Source organism: Cervus canadensis, chromosome 6, assembly GCF_019320065.1.
Source record: "Cervus canadensis isolate Bull #8, Minnesota chromosome 6, ASM1932006v1, whole genome shotgun sequence".
Classification (NCBI taxonomy): Eukaryota; Metazoa; Chordata; class Mammalia; order Artiodactyla; family Cervidae; genus Cervus; species Cervus canadensis.
This window is the reverse complement of record NC_057391.1, coordinates 27,159,204-27,176,087: the sequence shown is the minus strand read 5'-3', so window position 1 is coordinate 27,176,087 and position 16,884 is coordinate 27,159,204. Positions and strand designations below refer to the sequence as shown.

Sequence of the window (16,884 nt, the reverse complement as noted above, 5' to 3'; positions counted from 1 at the left end):
GTAAAGAATCTGCCTGCAATGTGGGAGACCTGGGTTCGATCCCTGGGTTGGGAAGAGTCCCTGGAGAAGGAAATGGCAACCCACTCCAGTATTCTTGTGTGGAGAATTCCATGGACAGAGAAGCCTGGTGGGCCACAATCCACGGGGTCACAAAGAGTCAGACATGACTGAGTGACTAACACTCATCAGTCTTTAGCCGGACCCTGGCTCCTAGAGAAACCTGCCTTACCTGGTCTCCCTTGCATAGAGCTGTGAGACTGAGTTCTGCTTAGTGAAATATGCGTACCTTTCAGGCCACACCCTTTAAAGGAAAGGGTGTGCCAGCCCCTTTCCACGGACAGGAACTCAGAGCTGTGGACATCATGTGAGCTGTTGTTGGCCTTGCGAATAAGGACCACACCTAATGATGGTGGTCACAAAAGTAAATCTGGATGCGGGATTTCTAAACAATTTACACTCAGATTGTTATGCAAAAGTAAAATTTACTTTGGTCTTTGTTATGGCAGCAGAGCCTTCATCCTTACTGACACAGAAAGGAGAGTGTTACTGAAAAGGAAGTGCAGAGATGAATATAAACTCTTCTTTTAAGAAGCTGGAAGGAACAGGAAATAGATAATTTCCAGAGGCAAGAGGATCAAAAGAGGTGTTTTAGTTTTTGAGAATCAATGATCCCATAATTTTTACCATTAAAAAATCTACTATCTCCTCTCTTTATTCATGACATATTTTTAACTTTGCATAGGGGTTTTAATGTTTTAGCTTGGGAAATAAGCAGGTTTAATTCTCTGTGATCAGGATAATCACACATTCTGTTTATAAGTTAACTTGTTGGGACCTATGCTGCTGCTGCTACGTCACTACAGTTGTGTCTGACTCTGCAACCCTATGGACTGTAGCCCACATTTACCATTTGTGTATTTGTACAGAACCGTTCACACTTGACTTAGGAAAATTCAAAGTTATGCCAATCAACTAGGGGGTGATTATTTGTATTACTAAAGGGGTCCTTTAAAATATGAAGTTTCTTAGCAGTTGCATATATACGTGTTCAGTCACTTGGTTGTGTCTGACTCTTTGCCACCCCATGACCCCCTGTAGCCTGCCAGGCTCCTCTGTCTATGGAATTTTCTAGGCAAGAATATTGGAGTAGGCTGCCATTTCCTTCTCCAGGGGATCTTCCCAACCCAGGGATTGAACCCAGGTCTCCTGCGTTGCAGGCAGATTCTTTACCACTACGTCACCTGGGAAGCCCTTTTATAGCAGTTAAGTGCATATAAATCATTTAACCACATAACAGAAGGCTGGGGAAAAGAAAGTTAGCTTGTTAGACATTACTGTAATGATCATGATTCAATAAATAAAAATTTTAGTTTGTGGAACTTTTTCCAGGAATAACTTTATCATATAAAGGGAGGAATTCTTGTAATGTCTACACTGCAATCAACAGCTTCTTTGTGGGTTGAGTGACGGCCACTCCAAGTCCCCAGCTCCTGGTCCTAAAGTGACCTGAGCAGTGGGGCCCTGAGAACAGCTCTGGGATAACCCCACAACAGCTCTGAACCATCTGCTGTCAAGGGTATGGCAGTTGCATAATTAACCATAATTGCTGCAACTAGTACACTTAAAACAAAAACTCTGTTGTTATTTAGCTGAACTTAAAACACCCCAACTAATAGTCCATTCCCCCATGGTGTAAATTATAGTTATGTATATAACAAAATGTCTTATTTGCATTTCATATAAAATTTACCAAACTCCTTATTCACTCATTACTCAGCCATTATGGGTTTTTAAATGGTACTTTTAAAGTTTGACTTGGCTCAGGGTTGAATTATTTGTCAAGACTTTATTCCTGGAGTCATGACTCCCCTGGGACTTCTTTACCTTTTGCAAATTCATAGCTCATTTTGTGGGTAGCAGTGGTTTGTGGCCTCTATATGTGCATGTGTGGGCATATGTGGGGAGCAGTCTTAACATATCCTAGAGAGTGGGAAACTTCATAAGGAAGAGTTGTATATGCCAGAGAAATTAAACAGGAAAAAAGAAAAAAAGCAGAAAGTGAGTAAAGAATAGTCAATGAAGGTAGCAGCAAAAATTAAGTTACCTCCTTGCCACTATGCATATGGTTCCGATAACCCATTGATTTAATAAGTGGAAGAAATGTGTGTTACAAAAATTCATTGAATGTTTGCATGTCAAGAGACACAAATACAAAAGTGAATGAAAAGGTAAAACTGAACCAAAGCTGCTTCTGAGAATAAAAATCTTGATGAACTTTCATAAACCAGCAAATGCAATGTTGGATGCAGATAAGCAGAGGAAAATTTTTTGTGTGTATACTTTTAATGAAAAAAATGTGGTCTTCAAGACCAACCTGAGTATTTTAGGGGAGGAGCTGGGGGTGTGAGCCAAGGTAGCTGCTGACAGTTACTAAGGCCAAGAGGACAGTGGAAACTCTGCTTGTCTCCAAAGCTCTCCTCAACTCACCACCACACCTTGGCTTGAAATATATTTTGGTCTAGTCCCCTATGAGCTCAGGAGCAAAGGTGAGGGACATTATCTCAGAAAGAAAATGCACAGTTTCTCAGAATATATAGAAAAAAATAGTTTCTTGATTCATAGAGATTTCAAACCAGAAAAGATCTTAGTAAGCATTTAGTTCCTGCCTCATCCCAATACATACCTTTTACAAATGTGATATTTGGGTCCCTCAAGCAATAAGTGACTGGCTCAAGATCATAAAGCAGACTAATTGCATAAAAATGCCGATTTTCAACTCTCTATCCAGAAGTCATTTTTTATACTATGGAGCACTTCCAGTACTCAGGAAGGGTAGAAGAGCCTGGTATATTTCACTAGAGAGTAAGTTCTAGTACTTGGGCAGCATGAGGACTGGGTGGGTCACAGACTGAGGTCTAGGGAGCGGGGCACTCTGAATTTGTGTCTAGTCTTAGAAGCTTGCCATTTTGGCTTAATAATGGCTTTCATGACAAGCAAAGTTTAATGCTGTTATATACCATCACATAGTAGCTTGCTCCTCCACTGACAGAGTTAATCCACAGGTAAACCATACCCCCAGTTAAGTACTGTTTCTTCAACTCAAATACCGAATTGTGTCCTGACACCATCTTAATAATAGGGTTTATCATTCATTTGCAAGGCACAAGCATACTGAACGTTTCAATCAGTCATCTGTGTGTTTAGACATTGTTCTGGGTCTCATGAAGAGTACTTGTTACCCTGCAATGGAGTTGCATCATTCAGTTTTGCATCAAACTAATGTGGTGTTGGAGAAGACCCTTCAGAATCCCTTGGACTGCAAGAAGATACAACCAGTCCATCCTAAAGGAGATCAGTCCTGGGTGTTCATTGGAAGGACTGATGCTGAAGCTGAAACTCCAACACTTCGGCCACCTCATGCAAAGAGTTGACTCCTTGGAAAAGACCCTGATGCTGGGAGGGATTGGGGGCAGGAGGAGAAGGGGACGACAGAAGATGAGATGGCTGGATGGCATCACCGACTTGATGGACATGAATTTGGGTAAACTCCGGGAGTTGGTGATGGACAGGGAGGCCTGGTGTGCTGCGATTCATGGGGTCGCAAAGAGTTGGACACGACTGAGCGACTGAACTGAACTGAACGTGCATTCAAGCAGACCATGTTAAGCAGAACAAGGAGCAAATATTGTCTGTCACCTAAAATCTACTTCAAGTGGCCTAAAGTAGTTTTCAAAATTGCCATTTCATTTGGAAGTGACTTTGTCCCTTTGAAAATACTATTATTGATCCTTAAGTTTTCCCAATGATTTTGGGGATTTTAGTTGGCCTTTAAACACATCTAAAAATGAAGTGAATGAAGTTATTGAATCCCAAACGATAGTATTTTTCCCTAATAATTACAAGCTATCAAGTTTTCATTTGGTTACGAACTTAATTTTTGAGGATGTTTTCATACTATGTTATGCTGAAAGTGAAAGTATTAGTTGCTCAATCATATCCGACTCTTTGTGACCCCATGAACTGTAGCCTGCCAGGCTTCTCTGTCCATGGGATTCTCTGGGCAAGAATACTGGAGTGGGTTGCCATTCCTTCTCCAGGGGATCTCCCCGACTCAGGGATTGAACCTGGGTCTGGGTCTCCTGCATTGTAGGCAGAATCTTTACTGTCTGAGGCATCAGGGAAGCCCCCTGATATTTAGTGTTGTTAGGATTTATTGGATTTCTGGGAAAAGTACAATAAAAATGATAACATCAAACAGCATTAAATGTAATACTAGAGCAATCATATTGTTTCTCATCATTAAAGCAGTCATATTGTTTCTCATTTCATTATAATAGAAGAATTCAAGTTAGTTCTCTTATTTCACCATAATGAATGTGATGCCAATAGTTTGAAAGCTAAAACCCTTAGCAGATATAGAGAACAACTGAAAAATCCCTCATTTCATGAGAAAATCCCGGATATTAACAAGTTTGTTTTAAACTGGATGAGCAGTAATACATATAACGTGCTAAGATTTCTTAACAAAATGATTTTTGTAAACAAGCTGCTTCCACAAATATTTTATGAGCCACCATTAACTTTCAGAGATGTTGTTTTAGGTTGGAAACCTTGGTGATCCATCTCACAAAGCACGGCTGGAATGAAGAAACCCCTGGAACTGCTAAATGAGATCTGAAAAGGGTCCCGGGAAGTCATGAACCTTTAAAGGTGTTGGTTTACAGAGTGTGAAGTGGGCAATTCACCAGCTACACCCAGGAAGCAGCACAGCAAGTGACCGTCACTAGGGGGACAGGTCATTCTGAAGGGCAGCTGGAACCACCGCAGGCCCAGAGTGAGCGTGGTCCAACTTCTGTGATAGGGAAAAACTCCATGTGGAATATGGTTCAGTATTTCAGTAGTAGTTTATCCAAATGAAAAGCGACTCATTACCCTCTCTGCTGGTGTTTTGGGACTATTTTCAGGGCTCCAATGAAAAGGAGAAATTCACTAAGGGCTATGATCAAAGTCTAAGATGTAAAATCTCAAGCAAAGGCAGGACATTCAGGGCCCGCCAAGGAATTCCCTGGCCTTCGGGTGTGGACGTGGAGAGCTGACTAGCCTGCTGCTACCTCGTTAGAGACAGAAGAACTTGGCTCTGCCACTTTTCTGAGGCTCACAGAACACAGAATGCATTCCACAGAAGCTTATTTTAGCTTAAAGGGCTAAACAAGAGATTGCGGGGTGAGAACAATGGGTTGGATGTCAAGATTTTTAGGATTTTTTTTCATGCTGTTATCAACAATCTATTTTCTTAACAATGTCACTTAACTTTTTTCTGCTTCACTCTATAATGGATATACTCAGTTTAATTCCCATGTTCCAAAAGAGGTATGGTGGGAAGAAGATATGTTGATACACATTTTTAAAGCTCTGTGACCTCCTTAGAAAGCAAGCATAAGAAAAAATTCCCAGAGAAAATATTTATAGATTTAGTAAAACTGAGTCAAGAAATCTCTAAATTATGAGTTTTTTAAGGTAGCTTTATAAGGTAAAATATATGAGTGTACTGTGTGTGTCTGCATGTGTATAGCTATATTATATATACACTTTTTCTCTGATTCCAAAGTAAAGAACAGAAGTACTGAATTTTGGACTTTAGGGTCTCAATGTTTAGTGAGATATAGATGTTACAATTAAACCACTTCCCTTCATTTGTTGAATTTTTTTTTGTCTCCAACCTCACTTTGAATGACACTCTCATACATCTGTTCTGCAGGAGTAGCAGCAAGACCTGTTTGAAGTTTAAATCCATGACACCCTTTGTAGAACAGTGGCAACCTGATCAAAACACTGATCAAGCAGAAATGCTTTTTTTCCCCCCCTGATCAACAGGGCCAAACGCAGTCTTTCTCTAAGGAGAACGAACACACACACTCTCCCTATATTCAGTGCCGAGGTTTTCCTTCTACCCCCAACTAATAAAATCAGGAGGTTGCAATGAGGCGAGCGGCACGCAGTTTGATGTCCTCAGCAGGATGCGGGGAGTCAGAAGTGGTGCTGTAAATCCAGAGCGGGGCTTCCACACCGTGTTAAGTGTGGCCCGACTCTCAGAGACTTCCCTTTGATGCGAGTTCAGTATATTAATGGGAAAAGCATTCACTTTTATTTGTCTGTACTGTCTGCGACAGCAAGGCTGCCTCATTTAGCTTGGGCCGACATGAAAATACACAGAGAAGCAATCTGTTGCAAATTAGCACAGCTCCCCTTTCATTTACTAGCTAGTAATTGGAAGGGGTTAAGAAAGTGTAACTTATCAGATCACGTGAGAGTATCTGCCCGTGTGGACAGCAAGCCCTCCCACCCCCACATTTCCTTATAAACTCTCAATAATCCTTTCCTGACGTCCACTTGATCTGAAAGGCAATGCTGACACGGGGGAGATGTCCACGCCTCATTAGGGTTGAGAAGGTGGTTTCCTAGACTCCCAGGGTTAACCTGTCTATTAGAGCCTTACCTTTCTTTAGATATGTTTTTACTCTCCCGTTTCCAGATTGTCTTGAAGTCACTGCAAAATTCGTACCACACCATAAACACGTAGTTGGGTGTGATCTCCTTCTCACCAGACTTTGGCTTCATCCCAAAATAGCCTACTGTTGTTTCAAAACTGCAAATGTAGAGGAATAACAAAGTGTGAGGTGGAGGGTGAGAAGCTGTCAATGCCAAAACCCATTATGTGAAGAGAGAAGACACTCGGAACTCCTCACCGCCCCCACCGCCCAACCTTTTCTAGTTTAGAAGCCAGGTTTAGCAGTCATGGTGGCTTATGCTAAGCCTAAGTATTGAAACCAATTTTCTAAGAAATTCAACATGATTGGGGATACTGTTGGACACATCTTATCGGCATAAAATCAGCATGAACAGTTTCAGGGTGTACATAGGTAAAAACTTTGGGGTTTGTTCTTCATCTCAAATCCATGTCATTTACCCACTCTTTGTGTTATGCTGAATGATTACATGGAACACTGATGCCATGTTGGTTCTGTACCACTAGCAGCGGACAGTGAGAGAGCCTGCAGGGAATTCTCAATCTGTTGAGTGCTCCATGGAAAATAGAGAGACTGTTTTATCCTTATTCTGGCATCTGCTGGCTTTGTAATCTTGGGTCAATCATTCAACACTTGACTCTCAATTTTCTCAAGGGTAAAATAAGAGACTTAGACTATATGATCTTTAAGAAGGCTACATTTTAAAGCTTATCATAAGAATACAAGCCACCAATGTGCAAAAACACATATAACTGAGGATGTAGCAAGGATTGGAGGAAAAACCATTTTTGGTCTTAAAAATGATCTCTAATCTGGGTCAGAAAAGAATCCAGGTTTTATAAGGGTGATTCCCAGATATCACTAAGAAACTCCTGACCAACCCCATGGAGGCTTGTTCCCAGATGACTACCCAGGCCCCCCAAGCAGCCCTTCTTGGAGGCACCAGCTTTGCAGCAATTTACAGCTCTGCACTCAATCCTTCCCCCCACCCACTCCAAGCCCCACAAGCTCATTTGCCGTGAGCAAGAACACTTAAATAAATGACCCCCTTTTCTAGGGTGTTGGAAACTAATCAAAGCAAGAATGACTGGCCAGGGTTTATTACTCAATGCTCTATCATCTGTTCAGACACAGGGTTTTTTTTTTTGTGGCCATCCCGAATACGGAGTTTCTAATGGAACTCTATTCAACAATGATTGTAAAACCCTGAAGCCCCGTTACTATTATGGAGCATACTTTCATCTCGTTCTCAGTTATTGGGCAATATGTATCTCATAAGATTTTATCACATTTCACAGATGAACTGTTAATTGATTCCATGGCTATGATTAGGCGAGATCCAAGCTGGAGCTGCAGCTCTGAGTCCCATAAATTCTTTGTGCTTCTGTAAATAATAAATCTGTTTTTAATGCAAATTAAAACTACTGGTCAGGGAATTTTGGCTCTCAGTTATTAAAAGACTAGAAGTGCATAGGTGGAGAAAGGCAATAACTGCAGTAATTTCTTAAGGGACTCTCTTATAATTCCAAACACACATATTCTGGAGCAAAACCAGAAAGGAGCAATGTCCACTTTTGCTCAGACATGACTCCTAATTCTGCGGCGGTCAAAACACTGATAAAGCCCAATGTACAGTCTACAGCATATACTTTTATTTCATTCAAAATGTAAACTACATTGATTGTATTATAGCATGGAAATATGTACGGAGAGAGTTCTGTAACCTAAAGGAACAGACCATGAATTTCTTATGGAGTCACAAGGTTTTAAAACTGGAAGGGATTTGGGGTCAGTCTGTCCAATGTTCCCATCTTACAGATGAGAAAACAGAGACCTAGAAGGACTGAATGACCTTATTCATTGGCAGAACTGGGTCTACGGAATCATTTCTCAGTGAAATGCTTTTTCTGCTCTACCCACTGTTCTGTTGTCCATACTCACTGACACATGCATTTAAGAAATAAAATAGTCAAATTTTGGTTTGTTTCCACTTTTGACACAGTTGCTGCTTGTATGACACATAACATGCATTATCCCCCGCAGAACACACCATTATTTTTCTCTGTTCCTTATTTGGACCTTCTACACAGACACATATTTACTTGTGCACTTTAGAGAGAAGAGAAAGTCTTTCATGTTTGGTCTTCAGAGGGACAAATTATCTTCCTACTTTTCCAGCAGGATATAGTGAAGAGCACAGAAACGCCAGTTACCACAGTGCTTTAACCCCAACTCTGGCATTCTTTGGAGTGTAGATGGCGAGACCAAGACGCTGAAAGTATGCTGCTGCTTCAGAGAATGACAGCATTGTTTGGTGGGTTATTACAGAGCTTGAGAAAAGCGTTTCATCATCCTGTGGGCCTTGCTCTTTCTAGCTCTGAAATGAAGCTAACCATGTACCCTCACCACCTTTCCCCGGGGACGGGGGAGCCTGACTTGCTAACCCTCAAAGAGGATGAAAACTAAAGGAAGGAATGAATTTCAGCAGCTTCTCCCCTATGTGTTTAAGAAAGCAAGTGAACCTCTTCAGAAGAACCAACGCAAACAGAGTTGCAGAGGATAGCCTGGCTTTGGCACTTGGCAAGTTTAACGAAGACAAAGCCACTCTGAGGGTGTGCCTCGTTGGATTTCAGTGTGATCCCTTTGTTCCAGGAAAAGCCAAACGCTAGAATATGAACCCACAGCTATCTGATAAGGTCTAGACTACTCCCTCCCATCCCCAAACACAACTCTCTTCCTTTCAAATTCAATTCTGATTCACAGAAGACTGATTATTGAAAACCTTCTGTAATTTGGACATGAAAACTGCTGCTATTCGACAATATTGGAATTTTCTTTTGTTTCTCAGCAGGTAACTAACATAGTTTTCAACTTTTGAAAGACAGGTTTCTAATTGTATATTAGGTTCTATAAAACCTGTCTACCCCACTCTCAATTGCTCCCTGATTCTTTTTCTCTCTGCTGTAACTCCTTTTTTTTTTTTTTGTCTGATTCCATCTTTTTCAACTCAGCTAAACATTTTGAGAGCTCAGACAACGATTCTATCAAAGAGCCCATGGCAAAGGGAACGGTTTTTCTTTTGCAGCATTGAGATGCCAGGGCGGAACATATCCGTTTATTGCCCCTCATGCATGCCTTCAGAAACTGCTGAGGAAAAGCAAATATTCCTTAGCCTCAGAGTAAATTGTTTCTCTTGAGAATACAACATAAGAATTTCCTAAATCTCACACGAATGTTGCAACACTGACCACCAACCTCCTTCAAGAGTGTAACCAAACAACTGTGGTTTCTACATTAAAGATGGGATCTAACATATTTCATGTATGACATGAAAGCTAGACTACCTTCACCACAAAGTCACGGAAAACGCTGACAACCAAAATTTATGACCCCCCTCAGCATAGCTAATGCACAGCAGCAACATCAGCCCCTCTCACGAGGGCCTCCTTTTCCTGGAGCGAGAATCTTAAGAAGAATTAGATATTTGACATCCACCTTGGAAAGTGAAATTTTGTTTGGCCTGATACCCATGTGCCCTTGTGAATGATCTTTTTTTATGCTTGTGGGATATTTATATAACACAGACACACCAGCTTGACATGCTGATGAAGGGAAGCTTAATACAGGGATAATGTAAAATATATATAATACTTAGGGGATAAAGCCAATAAAGGGGCACAATCTAAAAATCTATAAACAGAATCATGTGATCATCTTGGTTGTTAAAATTATCATGCAAAGATGCTAATCATGATTCAAGAACATGTCTGCACTTAGAACATTGTGAGATTAGCCTTCACCTTGCTTTTATCTGCATTTTAATTTTATTGGCACTTAAGTGGGAAGAAGGGCAAGATGTCAGCATTCGTCAATGCAGAGCAGAAACAGCACTGACTACCGACTTTCAGAACTCTCAGAAATTGTGCTGAAACCGGAGGAAAAGGGCTCATTTCTAGAGCTTGTTCACTTGCATTTAGTGAACTCTTCTCCTCACACATTTGTCAAGTTCATTTTTACCTTATATACTGTTTCCTGTCCTTATCTCTTATTTAATTTTCTGGTACTTTTTAGAATGGGTCCCAGCAAACTTTTTCTCAGTTTTTTCAGCTCTGAGTATGAGAAAGCCTAAGTGTATTCCCCCTCACCTTTCTAAGAGTGGGAGCGGGCCAAGCTGACTAATGCCGGCCAACTGCCAAAAAGAAAAACCACCATAAGGCAAGGGGTTAAGATCATTACTGAGCTCTAACAGGTGAGGTGGAGAGTTTCACTTGGGTGCCTATTAAGAGAAACAAGAACACAGAAGAGGTCTGAGGTAGGTGAGAGGTTGAATAGAAGACCTCTGAGGTCTCTTTCCCAACTTCTGGGGAAGTTTTCTAGGCACAGAGAGAGATGAGTCCCTACTCTCCAGCTGCCCCCTGTTTACCACATTCTCCAGAACCTGAGGAGAAATGTCTGTCTCTTAGGTACCTGTAATAATTGGTTTAATCTAGTTGTACTACTAAGAAGGGTCCTGTTTTCCCCAGCATCCATGGAGTCTTTAGGAGCAGAGTAACGGGAGAGAGTAAAACAGATGGAAATAGTATCAGACCTGGTGAGGCAGGTGGGTCACTCCCGGATGATTCCCTGCTTCTTGAGGAAAACTATTCCCAAGGGCTATTCCTGGAGTTTTTCACTCCAGCTCTCCTTAGACTCAAACTGCTCCTGGATGCACAGTCTTCACAGGCGGGGTGGGGGGCGGGGGACGTGGTCAAAAGAATGACTAATCATTCATTATGCTAAGTGAAATCAGCCAGTCATAAAAGGAAAAGTTCCGTAGATTCCGCTTACACAAGATACCTAGTCAAAGTCACAGAGAGAGAAAATAGGATGGTGATTGCCAGGCTGAAGGAAGGAGAGAATGGGGGCGTTATGGTTTAATGAGTACAGAGTCTGCCCTTGGAGAAGAAGAAAAAGTTCTAGAGAAGGCTGGTGTTGACAGCTGCATAGCAGTGTGAATGTTCTTAATAATAATAAAAAAAAGAATGGATGGTCAAAGGCAGACTTGAGGCCAGTCAGAGCTGCTTACCTTTTCTGTGCATTCTCCAAGTGACTTTCTTCCATTTTATGTTCCTTTTTGGCTGTGAAAGAGAATGAATTATGAATCAGAACAGCATTTACTTCCATCATATCCTTTGTGTAATCTGACTTTGATTATACCCATTATTATCAAAATAAGTCCAAATTCAGGGGTTGGCAGCCCTGCCACATGTCCTGGTGACTGCACTCAATTCTCTATGTCCATTATCACTGCTTTCTTGTTAACAGCTATAGCTAACGGTGACCACAAATATAATTCATTTTTCTTTCTGGAATACTTTTGAAAGGGGTAATATTGTTAATTATGCTGAACAAAGGCTTAAAGTGGGATGATCTTGGCCAGATTGGATCATGTGGTCACCCAAGCCATAGCTGGCCTCTTTGTGACCCCTTGGCATGTGCTCAGCAGCCCCATTCCCTCAAAACAACAACATAAACTCAGTACCATTTGTAGCAGTTCTGCTCAGATTCAAAGGATTTCACTGGAATCATTGCATATGCTGTCTCTATACCCATGGTCTAAGGACGACTACAGTCTCTTTTCTTAGAATAATGTTTTAAATGCATTGGAAAAAATACTTATGATTACTAAAGAAATAAATGATACTGAGATAGAATTCTGAATTTACAGATTAAGAACTTTTGGGAAGGTCATATACATACTCCTATATTTAAAATGGACAACCAACAAAAAAACTATTGTATAGCATACGGAACTCCGCTCAATGTTATGTGCCAGCCTGGATGGAGGGGGGTTTGTGGGAGAATGGATATATGTATATGTATGAGTCCCTTTTCACCTGAAACTATCACATTGTTAATTGGCTATACCCCAAAACAAAATGTTCTTGGTGCTAAAAAATAAAATTAAAAAAAATAAAATGGATAACCAACAAAAACCTATTATATTTATACATAAAAGAACCCATGTTCTGAAGGACCACAGGGAAACTGGGAGGTCTCATTTTGGAGTGGTTCTTTTATATATTTTCTCTTTAATCAGAACATAATACTGTCATATATGATAATACAACTCTTACACTTTAAATATGTCTAGAGAAATCATCAAGACACTCTCTATGAGCCTTAAGATGTCTTTCATTTAGATATGCCATACTCTTGGATTGGAAGAATTAATATTGTTAAATGGCCATACTACCCAAAGCAATCTACACATTTAACATGGTCCCTATCAAATTACCTATGACGTTTTTCACAGAGCTAGAATCAACAATCTTAAAATTTGTATAGAACTTTAAAAGACCCAGAATTGCCAAAGTAATCCTGAGGAAAAAGAACAAAGCAGGAGGCATAACGCTCCCAGACTTCAGTCAATACTACAAAGCCATGGTAATCGAAACAGCATGGTACTGGCACAAAAGCAGACATATCAATGGAACAGAATAGAGAGGCTGAAATAAACCCATATACCTATGGTCAGTTAGTCTGTGACAAACGGGGCAAGAGTATACAATGGAGAGGAAGTCTCTTTAGCAAGTGGTGTTGGGAAAACTGGACAGCTGTATATAAATCAATGAGGTTAGAACACACCTTCACACCATGCACAAAAATAAACTCAAAATGGCTTACAGACTTAAATATAAGACATGACACCATAAAATTCCTACAAGAGAACATAGGCAAAACATTCTCTGCCATATATTGTACCAGAGTTTTCTTAGGTCAGCCTCCCAAAGCAATAAAAATAAAAGCAAAAAGAAACAAATAGGACCTAATCTAACTGGCAAGCTTTTGCACAGCAAAGGAAACCATAAAGAAAATGAAAAGACTACCTATGAAATTGGAGAGAATGTTTGCAGAAGATGTGACCAACAAGGGCTTAATTTCCAAAATATATAAGCAGTTCATACAATTCAGCAACACAAAACAAGTAACCTAATTAAAAAGAACACCTAAATAGACATTTCTCCAAAGAAGACATACAGATGGCCAACAGGCACGTGAAAAGATCAAAACTGCAATGAGACCAAAGATCAAAACTACCTGACATTGGTCAGAATGGCCATCATTAAAAAGTTTAAACAGAACAAGTGCTAGAAGGGTGTGGAGAAAAGGGAACCCTTCTACACTGTTGGTGGAAATATAAGTTGGTGCAGCCACTATGGAAAACTACTGTACAGAGGTTCTTCAAAAAACTAAAAACAGAGTTGCCATGTGATCCAGCAATCCCACTCATGGGCACACATCCACACAAAACTATAATTCAAAAAGATACATGCATCTCTGTGTTTACAGCAGCACTATTCACAGTAGCCGGGGCATGGAAACAACTTAAATGTCCATTCACAGATGAATGCATAAACATGTGGTACATACATACAATGGAATACTACTCAGCCATAAAAAGGAATGAAATAATGCCATTTTCAGCAACATGGATGGATCTAGAGATTATCATACTAAGTGAAGTAACTCAGAGGAAAACAAACATCATATGGTATCACTTATATGTGGATCTAAAATATGACACACATGAACTTATCTATGAAACAGAAACAGATTCACAGGCATAGACAACAAACATGTGGCTGCCAAGGGGGAGCTGGGGATGAGGAGGGTGGAGGGTGAGTTTGGGGTTCAGTTCAGTTGCTCAGTCATGTCTGACTCTTTGTGACCCCATGAACTGCAGGACGCCAGGCTTCCCTGTCCATCACCAATTCCCAGAGCTTGCTCAAACTCATGTCCACTGAGTCGGTGATGCCAAACAACCATCTCATCCTCTGTCGTCCCCTTCTCCTCCTGCCTTCAGTCTTTCCCAGCATCAGGGTCTTTTCCAATGAGTCAGCTCTTCGTATCAGGAGGCCAAAGGATTAAAGTTTCGGCTTCAGCATTAGTCCTTCCAATGAATATTCAGGACTGATTTCCTTTAGGATGGGCTGGTTTGATCTTCTGGCAGTCCAAGGGACTCTTTAAGAGTCTTCTCCAACACCACAGTTTAAAAGCACCAATTCTTTGGTGCTCAGCTTTCTTTATAGTCCAGTGCTCACATCCGTACATGACTACTGGAAAAACCATAGCTTTGGCTAGACAGACCTTTGTTGGCAAAGTAACGTCTCTGCTTTTTAATATGCTGTCTAGGTTGGTCATAGCTTTTTTTCCACGGAGCAAGGGTCTTTATTTTCCTGGCTGCAATCACCATCTGCAGTGATTTCAGAGCCCCCCAGAATAAAGTCTGTTACTGGTTCCATTGTTTCCCCATCTATTTGCCATGAAGTGATGGGACTGGATGCCATGATCTTAGTTTTCTGAATGTTGAGTTTTAAGCCAACTTTTTCACTCTCCTCTTTCACTTTCATCAAGAGGCTCTTTAGTTCTTCACTTTCTGCCATAAGGGTGGTGTCATTTGTTATCTAAGGTTATTGATTATTTCTCCCGGCAATCTTGTTTGGGGTTAGCAGATGCAAACTAGTATATATACAATAGAATGAATAAATAACAAGATTCTACTATGTAGCCTTGGGAACTATATTCAATATCCTGTGATAACATATGGAAAAGAATAAAAGAAAAGAATGTATACATATTTATACCTGAATCACTATGACGTAGAGCAGAAACTAACACAACATTGTAAATCAACTATACTTCAATTTGAAAAAGATTCTTTTCATTTAATGCTTATGATGTTAAAATGAATAAGAAAAGAAAATCAATCATATCTAGCTATGTTGTGATACCTCATGAAAGGTATTAAAGGATTTTAAAAGCTAGGATATTTGAAAGGATATTAAAAGATTTTAATAGCTAAGATATTTCAAAGGATATTAAATAGCTAGGCTATTTAATAAGCCTAGCTCTGCCATTTACTACCTGTGTGACTGGACAAGTCACTCATGATGAACTATGTAGGTTTGGCCTCATCTGTACTATGAGCATAGCCACAGAGACTATCATCACACAGATGCGATAAAGATTAAATGAAATAATACGTGTAAAGCCCTTAGCACGTAAGATATGCTTGATAAATAACAGGGCAGGTATTATTAGCATCTCATCATTATTCACTCAATCAATGTAAATTTATTAATTTATTTCCCTGATCAAAACAGCTTGTCATCACTCCTGACAAAGCCTTTGAAGTCTTTACAATGGGCCAGAGGCCCTGCCAGTCTGCCCCCCGGCTCCCCTGTGATGTCACCTCCTCCGTCTCATGCTTGTTCCTTTCCAGCCTAGCTGGCGGGATGGCTGAAGGAGCACACTTGAGTGTGTGTACTGGGCATCATTGCACCTGCCTTTCCTCTTTCCTGGAGGACGCTGCCCACAGCCCCTGTGTGACTGGCTCCCTCACTGCATTAGGTCTCAGCTCAAATATCACCTTCTCTGATCCTGCCACATTCAAGATCATCCTCTGCCACGCACGCCCCGCCTCTTTTCCTTAGAGCCTCTATCTACCCGACAGACTATCCATTTACTCATTTATTACACAACAGTGAATGTAAGCTTCAGGGGAGCAGCCCCTTCATCTGGTCTTAAACATGGAAAAGTGTCTACATGTTAAATAAATTACTTTAGCTAAAAATGTATATACTTGACAATAGTTGCTTAAATAGACAGGTACTAAGTTTCCTGAACATGAGACTTTATATTCAGAATATGAAAACAGGCTAAAGAAGAATGTCAGGCTAAAACTGTATACTAGAATCTCTAAGTTCAGCAAATTTCAAGAAAATTTTTTATATTAAAATGATTTAGATAGCTACATCATTTTAGGTAAAGTCACAGTCATTGCCATTTTTTTGTGCTATGATTTCCCTAGTTCTTCAAGCAGGAATCTCTGTGAATTAGCTGAGTTCTTGGCCAATCTGACAAAGAGAGGTGGCTTGCATCTCTCCTAGGCTACCAAGTTCCCCCAAATATGAAATCGACTAGTGGTTTGTTCCTATCCAGTGATTATTAATTACGTACATGACCAAATAAGGGGGAACATTCCTTTGAGGCCTGAGTGATCTTCCTGGAGCTTAGGGGTGCTGTTCTCTGTCACTAGGTGTTTCTAACTGGCTACTTCCACTCTGTGCTAAGCAGACTGTGGTCAAGCCTGTTGATGCATATAAACTGAGTCACAAGAAATACCCTTTCCAAACTGAATTAAGCATGAGATGAAGACCGTGCAAGAGTTCTATGAATATACTTATTTGGGGGGAAAAAAACAGTATCCAAGTGTAAAAAGAGGTATTGCTAAGCAGCAATGCATACTGTGGAACCTCTGAGGGTTTGGGGGACGAGAGCCTTCAAGAAAAGTAGAAGAACCTAGAGATCTCAA

General features: G+C 40.5%; 1 protein-coding gene across 2 annotated transcripts in view; it reads right to left on the bottom strand.

Moving 5' to 3' along the window:
• Positions 1-16,884, bottom strand: part of FMN1 (formin 1) — a 454,272-nt gene that overhangs the window by 30,152 nt on the left and 407,236 nt on the right. For both annotated transcript variants that reach the window (XM_043471390.1, XM_043471391.1), the window contains 2 exons: positions 11,593-11,644; positions 6,497-6,646 (listed from right to left, as the gene is read on the bottom strand). In XM_043471390.1, coding sequence (XP_043327325.1) covers positions 6,497-6,646; positions 11,593-11,644 — 202 coding nt within the window. The remainder of the gene's footprint in view (positions 1-6,496; positions 6,647-11,592; positions 11,645-16,884) is intronic.